This window comes from Argentina silus (assembly GCF_951799395.1).
Source record: "Argentina silus genome assembly, chromosome: 20".
NCBI classification, from domain to species: domain Eukaryota; kingdom Metazoa; phylum Chordata; class Actinopteri; order Argentiniformes; family Argentinidae; genus Argentina; species Argentina silus.
In genome coordinates this window covers 2,546,126-2,569,227 of record NC_139674.1, presented here as the reverse complement: position 1 = coordinate 2,569,227, position 23,102 = coordinate 2,546,126, and the positions used below count along the sequence as shown (strand labels likewise).

General features: G+C 40.9%; 1 protein-coding gene across 1 annotated transcript; it reads right to left on the bottom strand.

Moving 5' to 3' along the window:
- Nucleotides 1-1,267: 1,267 nt before the first annotated feature.
- Nucleotides 1,268-21,274, bottom strand: LOC310820228 (high affinity choline transporter 1-like; the record flags this gene model as incomplete). Its single annotated transcript, XM_083691813.1, has 8 exons — nt 1,268-1,834; nt 2,248-2,465; nt 7,504-7,657; nt 8,079-8,222; nt 15,385-15,533; nt 17,297-17,452; nt 18,545-18,658; nt 21,091-21,274. The coding sequence occupies 8 exons, from the start codon at nt 21,272-21,274 to the stop codon at nt 1,268-1,270; spliced, it is 1,686 nt and encodes a 561-aa protein (XP_083547939.1).
- Between the last annotated feature and the right edge of the window lie 1,828 nt (nt 21,275-23,102).

Genomic DNA, 23,102 nt, shown 5'->3' with positions numbered 1-23,102 from the left:
ATGGACACAGCAATCATGATAACGCAGCTGTTAGTCTTAATTGTGTGTGTGCTGTTTCAGTTGGGTTAAGACGCCAGAATTATGCTAAGCTTGCTGACACACCAATTCCCCACTTTGTTTACAGTCACTAAATGTTTTTCAGCATTGAGCCAGAGTGACATCCACTTCTGCTCCCTTATATGGAAGAGATTTGAGAACCACAGAAAATAGGAAGGCAGTTCAATGTGCCAAAAAAGCAAGGGGTTAATGTGGCCTTTTTATTGCTTTCCAACATCGAGTCTTAGAAGAGTATACATATATGAAGAATTACACATAAAACACACAAGGAATCACAAACAGGGGGTAACACATTTATAATAATATAGAGGCTATAATGTTGCACTGCCTTGCTCATGTGTCTGTGGAACTGCTAATGAGGGAAAAATGTTGCTTGGGTGGAGGTGAAACATTTCTGAAGTCATACAACTTCCTGTGGTAAAGTAATATTGCTGAGTCTACCTTTAAAGTCACTGAAGTCAGTCAAATAATGCAATATCGCTCTGGAGCGTGCTGTCAAAATGTAGTTAGTTGAACTTGCTGCCGGTTTAATCTTAATTTTCCTCATAGGGATCTTCAAAATATAGACTAACAGTTTCTTATATATTTTCTTTTCCATAGCATTCATTAGTCTTTAAGTTAGCTAAGTTAACTTATTTATTTTTAAGTTTTGGCTCTGAGACCAAATCATTCACAAACATTTATCAGAAACAAATGATAATTAATCAGAAAGGAAAACGCATAGCGCTTTGAAAAAATCCTGATGGGAAAAATAAAATGGGGATTTTCGGCTACATTTTTACAAAAACACTTTGCCTCCCTTTGTACCCGTTGATAATGATGAATGACTTCTTAATAACCTCAAAGACAACAGAACAACTGTTATAACCAAAACAAGACTGTTTTTGTTTTCAGAAGAGAAGTGAGGAAACAAATTATGTATAGCTTCAAATCATGTTTAAAAAGTAGAATGTCACTTCTTGAACACTAAAGATCTGTCAGTGTCATGATGTGTGCAGTGACTGAGTTGGGATTTAACATGAAGCGCACTAAGGAGATAGCTCATATCAGTAAATTAGAGCAAGTTGGCATACTCTCCACAAACAACATTAACCTCAGAGATGTAACATTTAAGTTATTGAATGATGGTGCATGACTGAACTGTGTTGTTTGACCCCAGTATGTTCTTGGCCTTTGGCAGTGTGGTGTGCATTACTGTCAAAGATGGAAATCATTGTAAAGAGCTCACATCTTCTCTGCTCATATGAGGAGATAGGTAGGGCTGTTGTGTGTTTAGTCTAATCTTTTCAGTCTCATCCTTAGCTGCCATATCCTTCAGTGAATTCCGTCTGTGCTGATGAAGTCTATAGACATCCCAATGTGCAGGCAGTAGCCCCTTATGGAAAAGGAAGATGGCAAAACGTGATACAAGAAGAATGGTGGCCAGGGACACTAGCATTATGCTGGTACGGTAAGGGAAAACCTGCAATAGGCGCCCATCCTCATGCACGCTATCCCAGGGGAGGGGCATAAGTCCCGGTACACCGAGCAGAGGCTCTCCGACCAGGACTCTCAGCAGTAGCCCTATAACAAGGCCTGCGAAGGCCCCATACCCATTGACCCGCCCAGGCAGGAAGAGGACACATATGAGCTGGGCACACACTACTGAGTACATCACATCACCACTGAGGATCCAGAAAACATACACAGAGGACGTTGTCATTGCCAAGGCCGCCCCCATTATGCCGAACAGTAGGATGGACACTTTCACCACCAGTAGGATCTCTTTTTCCGATGCCTACAACAAGAACAAGAGGTCAGGTGATAAGACAAAAGTATACTTTTCCCGTCTGGCCCTATTCAATAAACTTGGAAGTTGTTAAAAGGAAAAAGGCCAATCTTCTCTCATCCCCTCCCTCTTGAATAATATGTGTGGATATCCAAAAGCTGTGGGGTTTAAAATGATGAAGGGGATGGGCGTTGACTTAACACTTTGCAGAAGAGACATGTAGTTAAGTTTATGCTCTCACCTATCCAGAAATGCAGCCCAAGAACAAACCAGCGCTGATGCAGGCTTTTAAGCATAGAATTATCCTGTCTGGCTTGGCATTTTGAGTTTGGTCAGTTGATACAAATAGAAGAAAAAATGCTTTAGAAAATAAATTAGGCATAATAATTCAGTAAATCACTTGCAAAAAAAATGTTCCTCACCTTTTTGCTGATGATGTTCTTGTAGATGTTTCGGGCAAAGAGGGACGCAGAGGACAGCAGGGCAGAGTCAATCGAAGACATCACAGCAGCAGCAATGGCCCCGATGCCAGCAAGAGACACAAAACTTGGGCACAGGTGCTGCAGGGCGATGGGAAGAATCATACCTGCTTTTCCCTGGACATAAGGAGTGGGCAAACCAAAAGTGGTCTGGTTCCAGTCTAAGTGAGGGAGATAATAAAGCCATTCATAAGTACATTAAGTAACCACAATCTCCTTCCTATATGCTGGTAAAGAGATTGCATCATAATCAAAGAATGCCATGAGAATGAAAATATCAACAAGCTGACAAAGACAAACATCAAATTGTATTGGACGTGCCATAGGAGATTAGTAAATATAGCTATTTCAGCTAGTTTGTTGAGCGTCATAATTATACTCCAGAGCGGTGAAAATCATTGTTTGTCACGTGGTACTCGTGTATTTGGCAAATGTAACTTTTCAGGTAACTCAACACAATAATAAATATGCAAGACAGTTGGCGGCAATGACCCCCCCCCCCATCCCTGGTCAGTGGAACAATGGTGAACTGCCACAGAGCAGCTCCAACCATAGAAATAGAATGAGTACAACGGACATGGTCCCTCAGAACATGGCAATTTGGCTAGTACAGCAAAAGATGGCAGACATGGGATTGTGATACGTAATTGCCAAGGCAATCATTATTACTGCATGTGTAGAACGACAGGTATACGTCACAAAAGCCATGGCCATCTCTGTGCTCCGTGTTAAGACCACCACCATCAATGGCCAGACAATCTGATTTTACTAGTGTTATGTCCTTTGCTGTTGATCATGGAGGATCGACCACAGATTTTAAGGGTGTATCAGGCTTTTTTCTCAGCAGTGAAGCCATTATTAGCTAGCTTGCTATGTCTTTTGTGAACTAGCTAGCTAGTATTGTTTTTTTCTCCCTTTGAGCCCAGTATAGGGGGAATGTTTTTGCTAGCACACCTCAAGGTTCAAGCCCAGGTTCTGCCTCAATTTGGAGCCACACCTTGCAGTAGTGTGATTCGCTAAAATTAAACGATAACAAATACTTTACTCAGTAAGGTCACTCCCATAGAATTCTATGGACAAGGCCAACTTTGACTGGTTGATATTCCAGGCTTATTTGCGCTGTGCGCAATAGCCTGGGATGAGGTTAAGTAGCAGCTAATGTACTAGCTAGCTGTGTAACATCTAATTCTAAATACTATCTGTAGTTACTTAGCATAAATGTCTGGCAAAGATCTTTTCTTTACGTCTCTGTTGTGTGGGTGACTGAAAGACATGTCACTTGTGTCAACAGTTTGATGATGCTGCAAGACATTCTGAACAAATAAATCTTTCCACTACACTGTAGCAGATTAATCCGGTCCAGTGTGTATGGAATCAGGATTATCTCTGTCGATTGGAACACTGTTCTCTCTGTTTATTCACGGTTCTGACCAAACTTGTCACAATGTACTCTGCAGTGATCATGTGGCGATGTAATCATTATCAGGTTGATTACTAAAAATGTTTTAGCTCAGTGACTATGTCCAAGGAGTTTATAGGTCTATCCTATGGGGGCTGAAACTCACAGAAATTGAATGAAACAAGCAAGCTTTAAATCAAACGATTAACCAAAGTTGATTCTCTTGAATGAACAAATGCTGAGATTTCAAATCAAACAAATACCAGTTAAATAATATAATCATAATCACATTGGTGAGAAGCCCTGAGTGGAATGAAAGGCACACCTCTGCTTGATGTCATAGTCTATATTTCCCAGCCAATCGGGAAGCTGGAATTCGAGGCAGTACGTATGCGGTTTTAAAAAAATCAGAGGGAACATTTTTGGTACCCGATGTAGGCACCCGATGTAGTGCTCCACCTGTTTTGATTCACTGTCGAAAGATAAAGATTCAGTCACTGTTCTGGGAGCTGTAACCACTTTTCCAGATCATACCTGTGAAGAAAATACACTTTCTGACTTAATTTGTTCCTCCATATTGACCAGTTTCTGGCTGACTGAACTAACAACAGGATGCAGAACCATCCAGGAGAGTTGTAGTCAGGAGTGTAGTCAATACGAAGAGTATTGTTTTTCACAGGTATGATCTGAAAAAAATTGTTACACTTCACAAAAGAAATGTATGGAAGTGAATCTAAAACCTCATATACAGAATATGCATGTATTCAAAGTTACTTTTCAAAATGCTAGTGCTGCAGGGTCTCTCCTACAGCCTGTAGGCTTGGCATGTGGACACCTCTAAACTATCAAAAAATGTTTTTTTCTTATTATTAATAATAAGGCTAAAACATTTCTCTGTTCCATTGTAAATAAGAATTTTATTAATGACTTGTCTGGTTAAATATATAAATAAATTGTAACCATGGTAACGTCAGTTGAATTCCAGCTCCCCGATTGGCTAATGAAATCTAGACTGTGATATCAAGCAGTGAGATACTGAATGATAGCCGCTAGACCTGAATATCCTTGATTTAATGACTAGCACTTATATGAGCGGTGTGCATTTCTTTCCATTATTTAAATCGTCCGTATATAATTTGACTGTTGTTTGCTTGATTTGAAAGGTGATTATTTGTACATTCAAGAGACTGACTACAATTTGAAGTTTGATATAATGCTTGCTTGTTTAATTTGTTGCTTGTTACTTTGATTAAATAATTTATGTGAGGACCACCCCCCAAATCCTCTCCATCTCATCACAAGTAAAATGATGACCTGTTATCCAACATCACATGCTCTTGATTAATCAAAAGTTGCCAGGTTTATGCATTAAAGCTAATATGTTGCAGTAGATTACACCGTAGCCTAGTGTGTATTAGATTTCTGTGGATTTATGAATTTATATTGCTTTATTTGGTGCCATTATTTGAGAGAATCCCACAGGTTTGTGTAACTTGGGAGAGATTTGTGCGCAGTTTGTGTGCAGTGCAGTGACTACAGTATGTTTGTAGCCCAAGTTGTTGTGCTTTGCCTAATTAATTCATAATCAATATTGCTTTGATAAACATTTTTGAGATGCAGCCCAAGGATTTGAGGATTAGTTTCGGAGTTGGGATAAACGACAGAGAGCGGGCCATCGGATACAGTTGTATGTCTGTGGGCATGCCATGGACGCGCAATTGGGGATACAAAATGAATGCTTAGGGTGGCTAAAACAGAAACTAATTTCTAGCCACATCTCCACTTTCCCCTGTGCTGTGGGGAAAGCAGCAGACATGGGACAGATTTGTTTAAAGTTGTCTCTCCTACAACGCTGTAGCATTTTCGCTTAGTCAAAGAATAATAGGGCAACGTTATAGCACTATTTCCTATTTAATTGATTTCCTGTTACCCTATTGAAATCTTAACGTAAATGTAATTCTTTTGATCAATGCCTTTCACAAAATAATGTGGTTGTCTTCATAAGCATTTACTGTGCTGTAATAAAATCACCTCAGTTAAAAGTGTTAAAATATGGAACAAAGCAGGCTAAACACCGCCTTGTGGGCACAGTGGAGTGCAGGTAGAGAGACAGACTTTGGTTCTTGTAGGGACAGCTCAGGGTTTAGTGCCTCTTATCGGTTTTTCCGGTTGAGGTTTTTGGTTGGGCAAGGGACAAGGGCATTGTAGTTCACCATTTCTTGTTGTCCTCGGCTTGAATTTTATTAAAACTATATTTGGTCTTTACCTTGTAGGCTCACAACATTACAAACTTATACAGTGCCCTCCATAAGTACTGGAAAGAGGAAGCATTTTTTCTTCTTTTAGCTCTATACTCCGACAGTTTGGATTTCAAATTAAACAATTACTACAAGGTTAAAGTAATTCAATGTGTTATTTTTTTCTGATTGGTTTCATCAATAAGAAATTGCAACCCTAATCCCCCTATTTTAGGGAACCAATAGTATTAGAAAATTGGCTTTACAGGTGTTTCTGGTTAGTCAGACATAAGAGAGCTGTCAATGTCTAGTATTGATTCTAGCCTTTATGTTGCTTTGGAGTCTGCTATTGGTGTCTGTCAACATGAAGACCAAAGAGTTGTCACTACAAGTCAAGGAAGCCATTATTGGGCTGAGAAATCAGAAAGAAAGTATCATAAACATACCCAAAATATTAGGCTTGCCAACAACAACAGTTTGGAAAAAGATGAAAACCACTGGTGAGCTCAGCAATCTGATTTGGCCTAGAAGACCAAGGAATACTTCTACAGTGGATGACTGAAGAATGCTTACCATAATTAAGAAAAAAACCAAAACGATCCCACAGATCAGGAACACTCTCCAGGAGGTAGGCGTGAATGTGTCAGAGACTACCATCCGCAGAAGACCAGCAGCACTACAGAGGCTACACTGTGAGGTGTAAACCACTATTTAACAACATAAACAGGATGGCCAGATTGCAGTTTGCTAAAAAGTACCTAAAAGAGCCTGCAGAGTTCTGGAAAAGGGTCTTGTGGACAGATGAGACAAAGGTTAAGATGTACCAGATTGATAGTAAGTGTAAAGTGTGGAGAAAAAAAGTAACTGCCCAAAATCCCTGGCATACCACCTCATCTGTGAATCACAGTGAAGGGGTTGTTATGGCTTGGGCGTGTATGGCTGCCATTGGAACTGTCTCACTTGTCTTCATTGGTGAATTCTGAAGTGAACAGAAACATCTTGTCTGCTGAAGTACGAGCAAATGCTTCCAATCTCATTGGATGGCGTTTCATCATACTGCAAGACAATGACCCCAACTAGGGAGTTTTTCAGGGCCAAAAACTGGAAAGTTCTAGAGTGGCCAAGTCAATCTCCAGATTTAAATCCAATTGAACATGCATTTAATTTGCTGAAGAGGGACCTCAAAACAAACAACAACTGAAGATTGCTGTAGTACAGGCCTAGCAGAGCATCACCAGAGAATATACCCAACATCTGCAGTTATTGCATGCAAATGATTGTCGACTAAATACAAAACATGAGTGCTTTTATTTTTGACAATACTTTTGAAGCCTTGAAATAGGGGTAGTACATTCCACTTAACCAGCGTACTGCTGTCAAGCAAAAGAGATGCACATGCATTATGCTAGTAAAATGAAATACATTTAAATGTATTTTAGTTTGTTCGATGAGTGATATTAGTTTGTATGGTTCAAGGTTCGTTTTGTTGATGCTTAGCAATACAGGGTGTCAGAGGTAGTTTATTAGAGATAGAGGAGATAGGAGATATTTGAGAGACTGTACCAGTGGAGGCCGCCACAGCACCAATGAGCAGAGGCGGGATGGAAAGGATGAAGCAGAAGACAGATGCAGCGTAGCAGGTGATCTGAGCCTGAACCACTGAGGCTGTAGCCAGAACTCTCTGGTAGAATGCCTGGTAACAGATTCCACCTAGAGTCTGAAAAATAAACAGCGAAAGGAAAATCCAATGGTGACAAAACCTAATTTAGAGTACAATCAGCACAGAGAAGACAAAGCAACAGGATGCAATGTAGTTGGGTGAGTACATTAAAGTAGAACATCTAATGCAAATAGGTTAAAGACACAAACCAGAAGTTAATGTGCCAATTGTTTTCCTCTGAACTTTGGCTTGAATGTAAACTGTATGGTCCATAGTCATACATGGATAACATAATTGTATTCAATGTTATACCTTATTAAATCACAAAATAAAATTCACCACATTCTCAAGACAAAATCAAACTCCATCAATTTGAAAACTTTGGCCCCCGTGTGGAAGGTATGTCTAGGAGAGCACATTCATGACCAATGAACTCATGCTGGAAAAAGCTCAGGACTGTATCTTTAAAAAACATTACCACTAGTAGCAAATCATCCAGCCAGCGACCTGCATCTGCCAGCTCCAGCCTGCCAGTCCATGGCTCCTGATACTGTTTTGTCACTGCGGTGACAGTGATGTCTGCTGAGGAAGGGCTCATCAGTATGAAAGGCACACAAAACCACTGTAATTGAAAAGGAAGATCAGAGATTAGGACAGACAAAGTAAACACATACAGTATAAAGCACTAAACTTGAATTAAGTGAATTGAGCTTTTATGGAATGCATGGGCTAAATTACTGCCCTGTCCAGGAACAATCCCTAGGGTTTCAAAAATGTTATGTCAGGGAACTGCTCACATTACAGGATTTCACTGCCTAAAATCTTTTGATCTTGAGTCGGCATGAGTGCACATATTATGAGACGATGAGACTGCCGACATGCAGAGGATTTTTCCCCAATCATGAAAATGTGTCTGGGACTGCTAAGACAGGGTAAAATTGTGTAGTGTATGTGTCACAAATGACACTGACTTGTTCGTACTACCTTTTAGTTTGCTGTGATTACTATCAGCATGTCTATTGTATGTACCTGTCTGCATGTCTTGTTATTTATTATCATGCCATATTTACGAGTGCCTTACCATTATGTGTGCTGTTGTTTTTACGAGGATTACTATTTACCCTATTTACACTTTACCCTTCCTTTTTTAAGTGTGAATTGGATGTTTGGTAAGAGTTAATTGTAACTATGTAAAAAGGTCTAGTCAATCTAATTATAATCTCTGAAGACAATGTATTGGTCTGTCCAAGAAGTTTGAACTACCTGCAATCCCCGCCCCAATGTGAAAGTCTTTGATGACACTGGGACCGAGATTAATGAAGAAGTCTTCCAAGACCTCCTACAAAGTCCAAACATTGGTGTTCTTAAAATTGCTCTAGGCAATGGAAGCGCTGGTGAGTGACTTATAGCTAGCTCATCAACATGGGGTTTAGAGATCCCTTCAGAGGAGCTATTACATTGTATCATTGATTCATTGTATCGGCGATACTTTCATCTTAAATTAGTCTCCAAATCGCAAAAGGCAGAGGACGGATGAAGAAGCACCCAGAGTAAGTTTTTCATGAATTAAGTTAATTTAAAAATGTCACACCAATACAGTAAAAGTTACCACACACTTAATCTCCAGATGCAAAAGTACTTGGTTTTATTTAATATCCTAACGTTTCGGACTGACAGAGGAGCAGTGCAGGGAGGCCATTGCTCTCATTAAGCACACATTTGATCAAGACAGAGTGAGGGTGAAAATGAAGAACACATTTTAGTCATAATATGGTCCATGACCCTGAGAACCCACGGTTTCTGGACTGGTAAATTGACTGAATTAAGTAACAACACATGAGTGCTATACTGTAGTTATTTGCATGGCAACGGTACGAGAGCACAGTTCGTGTGCTGGAATCCTGTACAGCTATGGCAATCACCACTGTATAGCCCAACTTTGAATGGATTTTTTTTTTTATAAAACAGTACTGCACATGGTGTAGTGTTCACTGCTTTCAGTCCTGCACAATCTGAAATAGTTCCCTATTGTTTGCAATTACGAGGCAACCTGATCAGACTAGTCCATGACATTAGCTTACTAAAGTGGGGTGATACTTTTGCAGACTTTATAGTCTATTTATAGAAATGAACACATCCTTGAGATGTTGCAGCCAGTCAAATGCCCCAGTGATAGTAAGCTTTATGATGTAAGTGATGGGTCCTTCTTTAAGAATCAGTTTGTTCTTGCAGGAAAAATATGCCCTACAAATTCAGCTCTTTTATGATGATTTTGAAACTACAAACCCTCTCAGATCAAAGTAGGGCATTCACAAGTTAGGAACCATTTACTTCACGTTAAGAAACATTTAACCTAAATACAATTCTTCTCAGACCAACATCCATTTATGTGCACTCTTTAATTGGCCCATTGGTACAAGATCTGAAAATATTAGAAAGTGATGGGATTAAGATTCCCTGCTTTGAAGGCCAAACTCATGGTACTATTGTACAAGTAAATGGTGACAATCTCGGCATACATTGTTTGTTTGGTTTGGTTCAGTCGTTCATTGCTGTCGTTTTTGCTGAGCAGAAAAATATGATTTTCAGACAGAGTTCTCTGAAGACAGTCCTAAAATAGTGTTAAGGAATAAAAATATGCAGGAACACTGTCGACAGATGAAGGCAAATCCATCTCTGCCTTATGTGTTTGGTGTTACAGTAAAAGGGTTGCTTGTTAAACTCTTTATGTTATTTTCATAGCAGTGAGAACTTCTCAGTTGATATAATGCATGATATTATTGAGGCGTTGCACAATACGAGTTGAAATTGTCACTACAGTATGTGCAAGACAAGACGCACATGTCACCTAAAGATTTGGAGTTAAGGGTTCAGAGCTTCAACTATGGCTTTATGAAAAAACTCTGGGTTTTGTAACATTTTGGTATAGTAAGCAAGTAGGTAGCGGTACCAAACAAAAGGATCCTTACTTAAGGAAGTGCAGCCAAAACAGGATACAAACACAGACTCAAGACTCGAAAATAAAAGGGGAGAACACAGTCTCAAAAACAGTACTCGTATATTCCAATAGCTTACGTTCACGATGCAACCAACTAACTGAACAAACGGTGAAGACTAAGCGGGGAGTGAAGGGAAGTGAGGATAGATAAAGCATTAGTGACAATTACACACAGGTGCAGGAGATAAGTTTGTGATGAGGTGGCACAGTGGTCGGCCGGAGGAGGACACCTAGGGACCGCACTGGGAAGTGTGACACCACAATCAATCTTGGTGCCTACTACACAATGTGCCACTTATTTTGGTGATGTTGTTGATAAAAAATTAAGATCTGCTTCTCTTGTTACTTCAGATTGTCAACATTATATTTTCTCCAGTGTTACCAACTGGTATTATTGTCTATTTAAAGCACTTGATAGCAGAGCACCACAGATTACTCAAGCATTTGTTCCCTGAGAAGAAGTTGCTACCAAAACACAGTTTTATAATACATTATCCAGGTTGCATTCAGAAAATACTTAATAGTTGGTGTATGTGTTCTGAAGGTAAACACAACTTTTTTAAAAGACAGCTCAAGAGTTTTAAAAACATAACTAAAATTTTAACCAAGAAGCATCAAAATCACATGGCAGAGTTGGCAAAGTTGGATGTGGGGCCAGGAAAAATGATATCTTTGGAAGTAATGGAAGGCGGTACTGACATAGCAAATGCATTGAAGTTGTCTGCTGGTAGTAAGGTTCTGAATGTGAAGTGGGTTAAACACCATGGCTATATGTATCGCCCAGATCTGGTGGTTTTTGGAAAAGTTGAGCAAGAGATGCCAACATTTTACCATATTTCTTCTGTACTTGTTAACAGGGACCACATATTGTTAGCAACTTATGCTTTAGACACACTGTGTTTTGACAAGCATTCATTCCTACAAAGTGGTAAAGACCAGGAAAGGTCCTGTTGGATTTGATGTTCAATGTTTTGTGTATCACAGACCATTCAATCTTCAGATGTCTTATAGCAGGGATGACTCATGTCTGTTTGTTGTACCATACTGTTTGCTTTGTTGAGTTGTAACTTAAAAAAAATCAACCCTTTGATGCCATAACTAATTTCTGTCTTTATTTTCCTGAAAGATGGATTGACTTTAAAAAGGCAATAATAATACTGCCTGTAGTTAAAACATTGTTTACACTTGAAAATTCAGACACTGCTTGGAGTAAATAAGAGTTATTTTGTAATTACACTACCTGTAGTTAAAACATTTTTTAACATGCTTGAACACTTCTCAGAGTTGTATAAGCCCCAATGTTACATTTTTCCAACTCTATGAAGTGTGCATAATAACACATATTTGATTAAAAACAACACAAAAAATTCAACACAGTTAAAAGTGTAAATTTAAGAGTGATTTTACTGTGTACTGAGATCTTCAGTGTAACATCCCGTCCTGTGCATTAGTGTTGTTTGTCTTTGTTTTTGTTCAGAATCAGAATCAGAATTCTTTTATTTGGCCAAGTATATTTGCACATACAGGAAACTGACTTGGTGAGGTTGGTGCATGGGACATAAAAAACAATATATAAAAAAAACAATATATAAGCAAATATTAACAAAAAATTTACAAAATAGTTAGAGGCTGTGAAATGGGTATGGGGCATGTACACTATGAATTAGAATAATTTTAAATAATTATAAATTACACCGTCAGTGCATAGTGTGTGTGTGTGTGTGTGTGTGTATGTGTGAGACAGGGTGGGGTGGAAGTCCCAGGGTCAGTGAGAGGCAGGTAGCTTGTTTGTGAGCCCCACTGCCATGGGGAAGAAACTGTTCAGGTGGCGCAAGGTTTAGGCCGGAATGGAAGTCTATGAAAGTGGTGGTGACCAGGATGGGAAGGATCAGCTATGATCTTTCCTGCTCTCTTACTGGTCCTGGAGTGGAACAGGTCCAGGAGAGACAGCAGGTCGCAGCCGATGACCTTCTCGGTTGACCGAATGGTCCGCTGCAATCTGCCTTCGTCCTTGGACTCAATGATGGCTATGTAGAACTCGACCATCACTTTCTGCGGCATGTTGAATTTCTTCAGCTGCCACAGGAAGAACATCCTCTGCTGGGCCTTCTTGATGGTGGAGGTGATGTTCTCCGCCCACCTGAGGTCCTGTGAAATTATTGTCCCCAGGAATCTGAATGACTCCACAGTTAACTGGGGAGTCACACATGATGAGAGGGACGGTTGGGCCTGGGCTTCACCCTAAGTCTACTACCATCTCTACAGTTTTTAGGGCGTTCAGCTCCAAGTTGTTCTGGCTGCACCAGGAAGCCAGGCTGTCAACTTCCTCTCTGTAGGCGGACTCATCCCCATTGGAGATTAATCCAATGAGGGTTGTGTAATCCGCGAACTTCAGGAGTTTGACATACAGGTGGTTAGAGGTGCAGCTGTTGGTGTAGAGGGAGAACAGTAGAGGAGAGAGCACACAGCCTTGTGTGACTCCAGTGCTGATGGTCCGGGGCTCCGAGGCAAGCTTGCCCAGCCGCACGTGCTGCTTCCTGTCTGTCAGGAAGTCAGTGATCCACCTGCAGGTGGGCTCAGGCATGCTCAGCTGGGATAGCTTGTCCTGGAGAAGAGCTGGGGCGATGGTGTTGAATGCGGAGCTGAAGTCCACAAACAGGATCCTTGCGTAGGTGCCGGGGGAGTCTAGGTGCTGGAGGATGAAGTGGAGTCCCATGTTGACTGCGACAGACCTGACAGACCTGTTGGCTCTGTAGGCGAACTGCAGTGGGTCGAGGAGGGGGTTGGTGATGGCCTTGAGGTGGGCTCTCAAAGGTCTTCATTACCACAGAGGTTAGGGCGACTGGTCTATAGTCATTAAGGCCTGTGATCCTCGGCTTTTTGGGAACGGGGATGATGGTGGATGTTTTGAAGCAGGCAGGTACCATGCATTCAACCAGGGTGTTGAAGATGTCCGTAAACACTGGAGACAGCTGGTCTGCACAGTGCTTCAGTGTGGAGGGGGAGACAGTGTCTGGTCCAGCTGCCTTGCGGGGGTTCTGACTCATTAACAGTTTGTGGAGGTCTCTCTCCTGGATGGAGAGAGGTGTGAATGGGGAGAGGGGGCTGTCTGGGTCCATTGTGTAGGGAGGGGGGGGTAGTGTCTCTGTCCAGGCTGGGAAGAAGAAGTATGATAGGGAAGTGTGAGGGGGGTTGGTTGTGCGGGTCAGAGTCAGGACTGTTCCATTGTCTGTCAAATCTACAGTAGAAGTCATTCAGGTCGTTTGCAAGTCTGAGGTTATCCATAGAGTGGGAGGATTTGGTTTTGCAGTCTGTGATCTGTTTTTTTGAGTACTGTCGCCTGGCCTCCTTAATCTCCTTGCCAAACGTGTACTTAGCCAGTCTAAACCTTTCCTTGTCTCCACTCCTGAAAGCCCTCTCCTTCTCCAAACGAAGCTGTTTGAGTCTTGCTGTGAACCAGGGCTTGTCATTGTTGTAACTCACCCTGGTGCGTGTTGGAATACATCTGTCCTCACAGAAGCTGATGTATGACGTCACAGCCTGTGTATTCATCCAGGCTGTTGGAAGCAGTCTTAAAAATATCCCAGTCCGTGTTATCTAGGCAGTCACGCAGCTCCTCCACTGCTTCTCTGTTGCTCCAATTCTTAGATCTCCGCACAGCAGGTTTAGAAAGTTTTAGTTTCTGCCTGTATGCCGGGATCAGATGAGCGTGGTCAGATAGTCCCAGAGCCGCGCGGGGAACTGCGTGATAAGCTCTGCTGATGGTGCTGTGACAATGATCCAAAATCTTCTCCTCCCTTGTCGGGCATTTGATTAACTGTTTATATTTAGGGACTTTGTGAGTTAAGTTGCCCTTGTTATAGTCCCCAAGGACAATAACTGAGGAATACTTCTCTCTCCTTCTCTCCATTCCTAATATTTGGTCAGCGAGTTTACGTTGAGCCACTTTCACATCAGCTTGCGGAGGGATGTAAACACCAGCCTATATAAAAGAAGTGAATTCACGTGGAGATTAAAACGCTCTGCAGGTGAGGAAAAAAGATTCCCTCCAGCTTTCGTTTTGCATGAAAGTATCGGGTCGCGATCCGCACGTAACAGCTGGATGCTGGGCAGCTGTACAGTGGAGTCCGGTGAAGATTCAATCAGCCACGATTCCGTGAAACACAAAACAGAGTGAGAGAAAAGTCTCTATTTGTCCTGATAAGAAGACACAATTCGCCCAAGTTGTTGCACAGTGAGCGGACATTTGAGAGGAGTATTCCCGGTAGAGGCGAGCGTAATCCTCTCTCCCTGAAGTGTACCAGAAGTGCCAGAAGCGCACAAGAACCCCGGCACGCTTACCTCTCCATCTCCGCCTCACTGCTTGGCCAAGGGCCAAAGCACCTTTGACCAGAATGTCCAGTAAATCCACAGATGAGGGGAGAAAGTTGGAACATAAATCAGATGGTGTTGAGTCCCTCGTCCCTCGTGAAAACAATCGGAGTGGAATCACAATTAACGGAATTAAAGACTAAAAACAAACAAAGAAGTGCCAGCAATTACCTTAGTGTCTAGTTTTCATGGTTTTGATCTTTGAGTGTTTTTTGACTTCGCCTTTTTTGCCTTCTCCCTGTTGGACGATCTGCCTTGATCTTGGAATTTGACTACCTGTGTACTGTACTCTGTTTTGCCTACCCCTTTTCTGGATATACGCTACCTATAGACTGCCAACCTGTGTACCGAACCCTTTTGCTAGTAAAACTGTTTTGGATCAAGCCTCCCCCCCCCCCCCCCCCCTCCACCTTACCAGGCTGACGAGCATGAAGATGAGCTGGATGACATCAGTGTAGGCCACAGAGTACAGTCCTCCCAGCAGAGTGTAGAGGACTGCTACAGCTGCAGACAGGGCCACGGCCAGGGGGGATGGGATGTCCATGATTACACTGACTGTCCCCCCTAGAGAAAAGCATCATACTGTACACTGGTCGCATTCTACTGAGATTACAAGCCACAGTTCAATGGTTGGTTGGGATGAAGTGAGTTTTGTTCCCTCCATGACATGACAAGTATGCATGGACAATTGTGCCTCTCATGTCCATCATTATGTATATGACCAATGTGCATTATACTGTGTTGTATAATAATGCACTGGATGAAGGTAGCCTGGATGAAATCACTGAGTTTGAGGAGCATGTTACTGTCAAGTAGAAATGGTTAGGAAGTGTCACTTCAAACTAAAAAATATGTTTGATATAATCAACAAAATGTGAAAACACTTATAGTTATGGTTCAGCCTATTTTCATGTTTAGGTGAAATATGATATTACCCTGAGTTGTCCTCATAGGCCAATAATGAAACATTCTCCGGTTCTCTGTTATCTACTTTGCTACCCACCACAGGCTAACATCGCCATCTCCGGTAGTGAGTCTATTTGCCTTTTTCTTGGGGGTATTACACTTGACGTATTACACGTCATCTTTGAGCAATTCTAATGTATAGGCTTACTGTACCTCAATGACACGCATTGAAGTTAATATTGGGAATAATAATTAATATCTTCCAGGGAAGATCTCAGCATACTGTGTGAGGTAACTATATTATAACAAAATTAATAATTTCGGTCCTTCCATTCTTAGAAATTTGAGGGAGACCCAACCCCTGGTGGAGTCCCGTCAGATTCGAGCCGTATCAAAGCTCTACAGCAGGTGCACAGCCTCCATCCACACATGTCAAATAACAAACTCAGCCCTGGACACAGTCAGGTGCACACAACATGCACACAGAACAAATAAGAAATGTCCATTTCTATTTGATTCATGAGAAGCCCAAGGACAGAATTATTTGAAAGCAACCAATCAATATTCATTTTTGTAAATCACACAATAACACAGGCTATCAAATATAAAGTTCTGAGCAAATCGATTGAAGAGACTGTATCCTTTCAAGTGTAACTCGCAACAAAACTTTGTTTGAAGTTTCTATGAGAAGATTTTGGCATGTAATTTCAACAACGCTAAACTAGTTACTGTTGGAATCCTGTCTACTGGGACGGCGCTGCTAACTGTTAGCCTGTGCTGCGTTAGCAAAGTAGATAACGAAGAACCAGATAATCTTTCACAACTGACCTTTGAGGACAACTCAGGGTAAGATGATATTTCACCTAAACATAAAATTAGGCTGAACCATCCATTTTAAAACTTGAATTAACAAACCATTTATACTGCAGATCATTTACAATGTCTGTATTAATGATGTGTTAACATTTGCAAATCATTAGTGGTGCATCTATTAATGTTAGTAGTGCCTTTTATGCACATACATCATGATCATGGTTAATAGATAGATAGATCATGGTTTTAATACATTTGAGTCCTGTGTTCATTTCATAGGTGTTTCATTCTTCCCCATTTTTCAGAGGTACTACACTCTGTTTCATCCCAGAAACTGAGACAGTGGGAAAATTAAAGTGTTTCTAGTAAGTGCAATGGTGTGGATAACAAGTGTCATTCACGCACAGTCTGCTTGGACAGATTATCTGTACAGTTATCATATATGACTCTAAGAAATGCTATAAAGGTGCGCCCTCTCATTCAAGCTTCAGGTGCATCAGAGAACCACCCAACATCACATTGTACAAAATATATGTGTATGACGTTCCCAATGTAGCAAGCACACAGGCTATCCAGAAGATGTCAGCACCACACTGTGTCTGTCTTACCCAATGCACCAAGCACACAGGCTATCCAGAAGATGTCAGCCAGGAGTGATGGGATGAAGAGAACAGCAGTTAGTGTGTTCCCGTACTTTTCCTGGAATGGATCCATGATGGTGACATAATTTTTTTCTCTGACTGGTTTGACAAAGAAGAGAGCACCTGAAGTGACAATATTTTAAATATTGTGTTAATGGAATATTGACTTCCAATGGTGTTGGTCTGTCATCAATGTTTGTTCTAAATAGGAGCATACAAACTTAAAGATGCTACACAGAGAATTGATAAGCTGAGCCAAGTCATTTACCTTTTTGGCTCAAAATGAAGCTAATATGTATAATATTTAATTACATCATTAATAAAATACAATGGAATTAATCAAATTATGGAAATTTGTTTGAGGTCTCAATCGCAGCCACTTTAACCAAAGTTGAAAAATATCATGCAAATCAAGTGTCGCTTAACACCAACATCATGACATAGAAACAGTAATACAATACTATAGGCTAGGCCTATACAAATACATGGTCCTGCGTAAGTAATGGGATAGTGAAGCATTTTCTCTTCTCTATACTCCAAAAGTTGTACGATAGAAGTTGTACGATAGAAGTACTATTCATTTGAAGGATATCCCTGAAAATTCTGACAATTTAAGTGATCATCATCAATGCAATGTGAAAACAAGTGTACGGTAACCATCCCCCAGGAATGATGTAAGCGCCCCTTCTTGTGTGAATTGGTGACAATTATTCAAACGTATGACCGAAAGGTTACCAGAATGGGTGGTGCCTATTTGATTCATTATCAGTTTTGCTTCTTACAGCCAATTGTGTTTATTTGAAGGCAGTCTACGGATTTGAGGTTGGCTGAAAAGTTACAGGAGCTTGTAGTGCTTATTTGATACATTGTGAAGTCCAAAAGGTGCAGCCTGAGGTGCACTCTCCTCTTTGCACGCTATTATGATGTTTTTAATGATGACAATCTTTCACTTTAGCCGTACAATCATGACATGATTTGGCATCACCTCGAAACTCCTCAACAATCACTATGGTGAGATGCATCTTTCAGCATAGTTTCGTCAAAATCAGTGTAATTTAGTAAATGCTGTATCTGTATGACAAGATGCATCATTCACCCAAGTTTCAGACTAACAGAATTCTGTGACATACGAAAAGACACAGACCAAATCGTAATCCCCTCCCCGATTTCATCGGTGGGGGACAATTGCACGTTATCTGTGAACACCAGTCTTACCTACAATCAGGCTGAGGGAGAAACCAATAGGTCCAATGGCCCATGCCAGTCCCTTGGTTGGGTCATAGACCACCTCAGCATTGCCTAGGATGAAGCCTCCTCCCACCCATGTTGCTGTAGAAAGGATGGTCACACAGAAGGACAATTAATCATTAAGTATGCTGTCAGTGATTTCTGCAGGTAGGGCCACCAACAAAACTTAAACATAGCAATTGATTTTTATGACATTCCACATCTGCTCTCAAAAAAATGACAGTTCTGGAGAACAGTATTACTTTTTTAAAACATGATTTGAAGCTACACATCCATCAATATTTACAAAGTCTCCTATCACCACAACAACGTAAACAATGGAGTAAAAGGTCTTTATTTAGGTTATTATTTATAGGCTCCCAAGTCAGTGTAGCCTCCCACATATTACATATGCTTCTGCCTAACCATCTGCTCAATAGTTGACATTCTGTCTTATAGACAGAATGACAGGGACGTGTACGCACAGGAAATCCAGCTATAATTATTCTTTGAGCCTCCTCTTGTGTGTGCAGTGCATGTGTGTTGTCTCCAACAACTGAAGCACTGTTTGCTTGAATCCTGTGATTCAGCTCGGCATTCAAGGAAAATATGCAAAGAATTTGGTGAGCCAAGTTCAATGATTTTCACCTCGTGAACACCTGTTAACTGTCTGAGATGGCAGGCTAACACGAGAATGTCTGTAACTAGCCTGTGTGCTCGCAATTCTTTGGAATTTTTGAACCCTTGCTAGCTCGACGATCATTCCTCAGGTTATTATTATAACTTGCTAGGTGCCTTGTGTAGGGTACGGCTAGCACTTGGGCGGCCGACTAACTAATTGACTCATTGTCTCTGGATGGCTGAGCCCTTGGCTAGCTTTCACAAGCAAATGTGTTCTCACCTTTAGTGAGACATCTTAGCCCACTGTTCAGAGAAGGGTTGGCTAGCTTGTGTTCGTAGCCCCAGGGCTATTGAGCCCTTACTAGTTCGACATAATGCCTCGATGGTTACCTTGTGTAACGAACCTAGGTCCCTAGTGTAAGCTTCGGGGAATGTTGGCTAGCTAGCACGCTCATCGACATTATAACTTGAGCCCGCGGCTAATCTGACAGATGTTACGCTTTGCGCAAACAGAGCTAGTTAAGCGGAGAAATGCTGAAGAACATTTACAGCACGTCAATCTTGGATCCAAATGTGAAACTTAAAATATTGTATGTTGTAACTATTGCATTGGGATTTATGAAAAGCCCCCTCAGACAGATCTACCGCCCCCTCCTGGCTGTACGCGTTGTAAAATACAATGTGATGCACCTTCTGGAGTTATATTAAATTATGACTACATTTCTGGAACAATTTAGTCATGAGACAGGATGGCAACAAACATCGGCAAATCGCAACATTGTAAGAGGATTTGTTAAGGGAAAAAATGAGGGGAGGGGCAGGGAACTTGATAATTAGTTATGGGGTCTTTGGTCTAAACAAGGTTGAGAACCTCTGATCTACAATGACATTACCATATCTAATCAATGACAAATGAGGCTAAATCAGATGGAAGTGTAACAGGGTTTCAGGTGGACCCAAGTGCAAGAAGGAGACAGGACTCAAAGTTGCAATAATCAAAACGTAGGCTTTACTTAGATAAGCGCGGTAGCACGGGTACATACAGGAACGTAAGTTCAAGACTGAACACAAAATAACAAAAAGAGTCAATAGTGGTCTCTGGTAGCCTGTAGTCAAAGCAGCAGGAGTGAGATCCCTCACAAGAAGTTTATGCAGTCGATCTCCACCTCCTATTGTTAGTTGGTTTAGGTAGATAGCGGTGCTAGTGTATCTCTGCTGTTTGACAGATGACGAGCCAAAAAGTATAAAAAATTTACTTCAACTGTCAATAGTGGATTTATCAGTTGTCACTGGCTCGTACACTTTTATTTAATATCCCCGAAATATTAAATGATGTCGCCAGTTATGACAGAAAGATGTTTGATTGAGCAGTGTTTTACATCGAGTGGACGAGAGAAGGCTGCCCCAGCCGAAAATGCTGACGTTTCACTCTATTATGAAGTTTTGTTTTGTTTTTAGGGCATTTCTGCTTTATTGGGATAGAGACAGTAGAGATTGACAGGAAGGATGGGAGAGAGAGGAGGGATGACATGCAAGATAGATCAAGGGTCGGAATCGAACCAGGAACCTTGCGATTACGTGGTAAGCGCATTAGTGTGCTACGCCACTAAGCGCCCCTATTATGAAGTTTTTAATGATAATAACTGTAATGATAATAATAATAATAACAATGCATTTATTTTGTATAGCACTTTTCTTAGTACCCTACACTACATTTCATGGAGAGAACTGAGAGAACCCTGGCCTACTGTATTATCCACACGTAATGCGTGTTGGCAACTGTAAGACTACACTAAAGTGGCAGGTAATTATGGTGGTGTGCAGGGCTTTAGTGGACCTCTGCTACATGAGTCTGACAGAATCAACAACCCTGCAGCCCAGATTTACATGTTAGGTTGGTAATGGTTACATACCTGTAGTAGTGAATATGCTGACCCAGATGTTGAGGTTCCGACCACCAATCATGGCAACCTCACTAAGGTTCCCAGTGCATTTCTTCTCCTCCTGTTTGGACTTCCTGGAGGCCCAGACGCCTGTCCCAAGGACGATTAGGTAAAACACTCCTATTGACAGCAGGCCAGGCCAGTTAACCACCATCTTCAAGGAAGGGGAGACATTCATAAAACAAATTCAGTGCCCTGCGTAAGTAATGTGGAACATTTTTTTTTATTCTTTTGGCTCTTCACTCCAAAAGTTTGGATTTCAAATTAAACAATTACTACTGTTCAAGTAGAGATTGTCAGCTTTTATTTGATGGTATTGTCGTAGAATTTAAATAATAGTATTTTGAAATAAAATACCGTTAACCAGAGCTGTTGATTCCTTCAGAGACTTTATTCACAGAGAAAGAAGCCGTTTCAGATTTGCAAAGTTGAACCCCTTTCCACTTCCGTTACCTGTCTTTTTATAAACATCACACAGGTCAACGCCCTCCATTCAACAAACTTCTAATTCCTGTCTACATACACCAATAACATTCAAGAACTACATTTCGTCATCCAGGGGGCTACGCCCACCTGACCTGGCGTCGGTCAGTCTGCTGAGAGATCAATTGACCCAGGCTGTTTTCTAAAGCCATTTGTCCTGGCTGTTTACAACTGTGTTTATTACTCATCTATCCTGTCCTTAGATCACTCTATCCTGTTTCTGCAGCTTCACTGTATTCCTACCCTCGAGTCAACCCCCTAGTCAGCCCTCACTTTAACCTCACCTCTTTTATTGCATTTCTAAGACCATCTGTTGTCCTTTGATCTCTTCACTGGGTGTGTGATTGCTAAGGCTAATATTGTCTTTAAATTTACCATAGTATTTGTGTACATATTGGTGTTACAATTTCAGCATAAAAAGTGGTGTAATTTCTGAATGGTGAAACCAAAAATACTATCAAATAAAAGCTGGCAAACTCTACTTTAACCTCATAGTAAGTTTTGAGTGTCATAAGAGTGTAGAGCCAAAGGAAGAAAAAATACTTCATTATCCCATTACTTACGCAGGGCACTGTAGATTAAAAAAAACAGGTTTTCAAATAATATTCATCCTGTATAATGTAAAATACATGAGTATTGGACCCATATGTTTTTTTTTAAATATTGTCACTCAGTTACATCCTCAATTCTATTAAATGGCAATTCTCCTCAGAATATGTAGGTTGGGAGGAGAAATAGTTTTAACTGTCTCCTGCTTCTTGCATCAATTTACAATCACCAACTCTATCTCATTGTAATAGAAATTATGTTATTCATGTCACATTCATAGGCTTACTGCTTGAATTATGCACAGTTCTGTTGTCTTAATTACTGTTCAGTATCGAATTGTAGAGCATTTCACAATATAGAATAAGAAGACATACAACCTGAAGACTTACTTACTTACACCACAGTATGTTGTCTTCCAAACAAGAAACAAAAACTATATTATGACTGAGAACCAGAAAGCGGCAAAACACTGAATGTTTGCTCCTACCCGATGTGTTTTATGCCAGACGTGTGCTGTATTCCACCAAACAGTGAATATGCAAGTATAATATATCAGCTTGAAAGGAAAGGAAATGTTTGGGGAGCTTTTTGTAGCTATCCTAAATCTCTGTTTTCACTTTTATCCAAAAGAGGTCACCAAGGAAACCAGTAAAGAGAGAGCAAATTTGCATTCAGTCAGTTTTAAGTGTCTCTCTGTCTCTGTCTGTCTGTCTGTCTGTCTCTCTCTCTTTCTCTCTCTCTCTCTCTCTCTCTCTCTCTCTCTTTCTTTCTCTCTCTCAGGAGGTTTTCCCTGTAGGCTCTGATTTTGACAGCTTTGCAGACACTGTATTTTATAATTCCTTTTTAGACTAGAGGAGCTGCTACCAGTCCCAGACTTAAAACAGGTAGAAACCAAACTTAGGCAATGTTCATATCAATGCTGTCTCACTGGACTCAATTTGGACTCTATT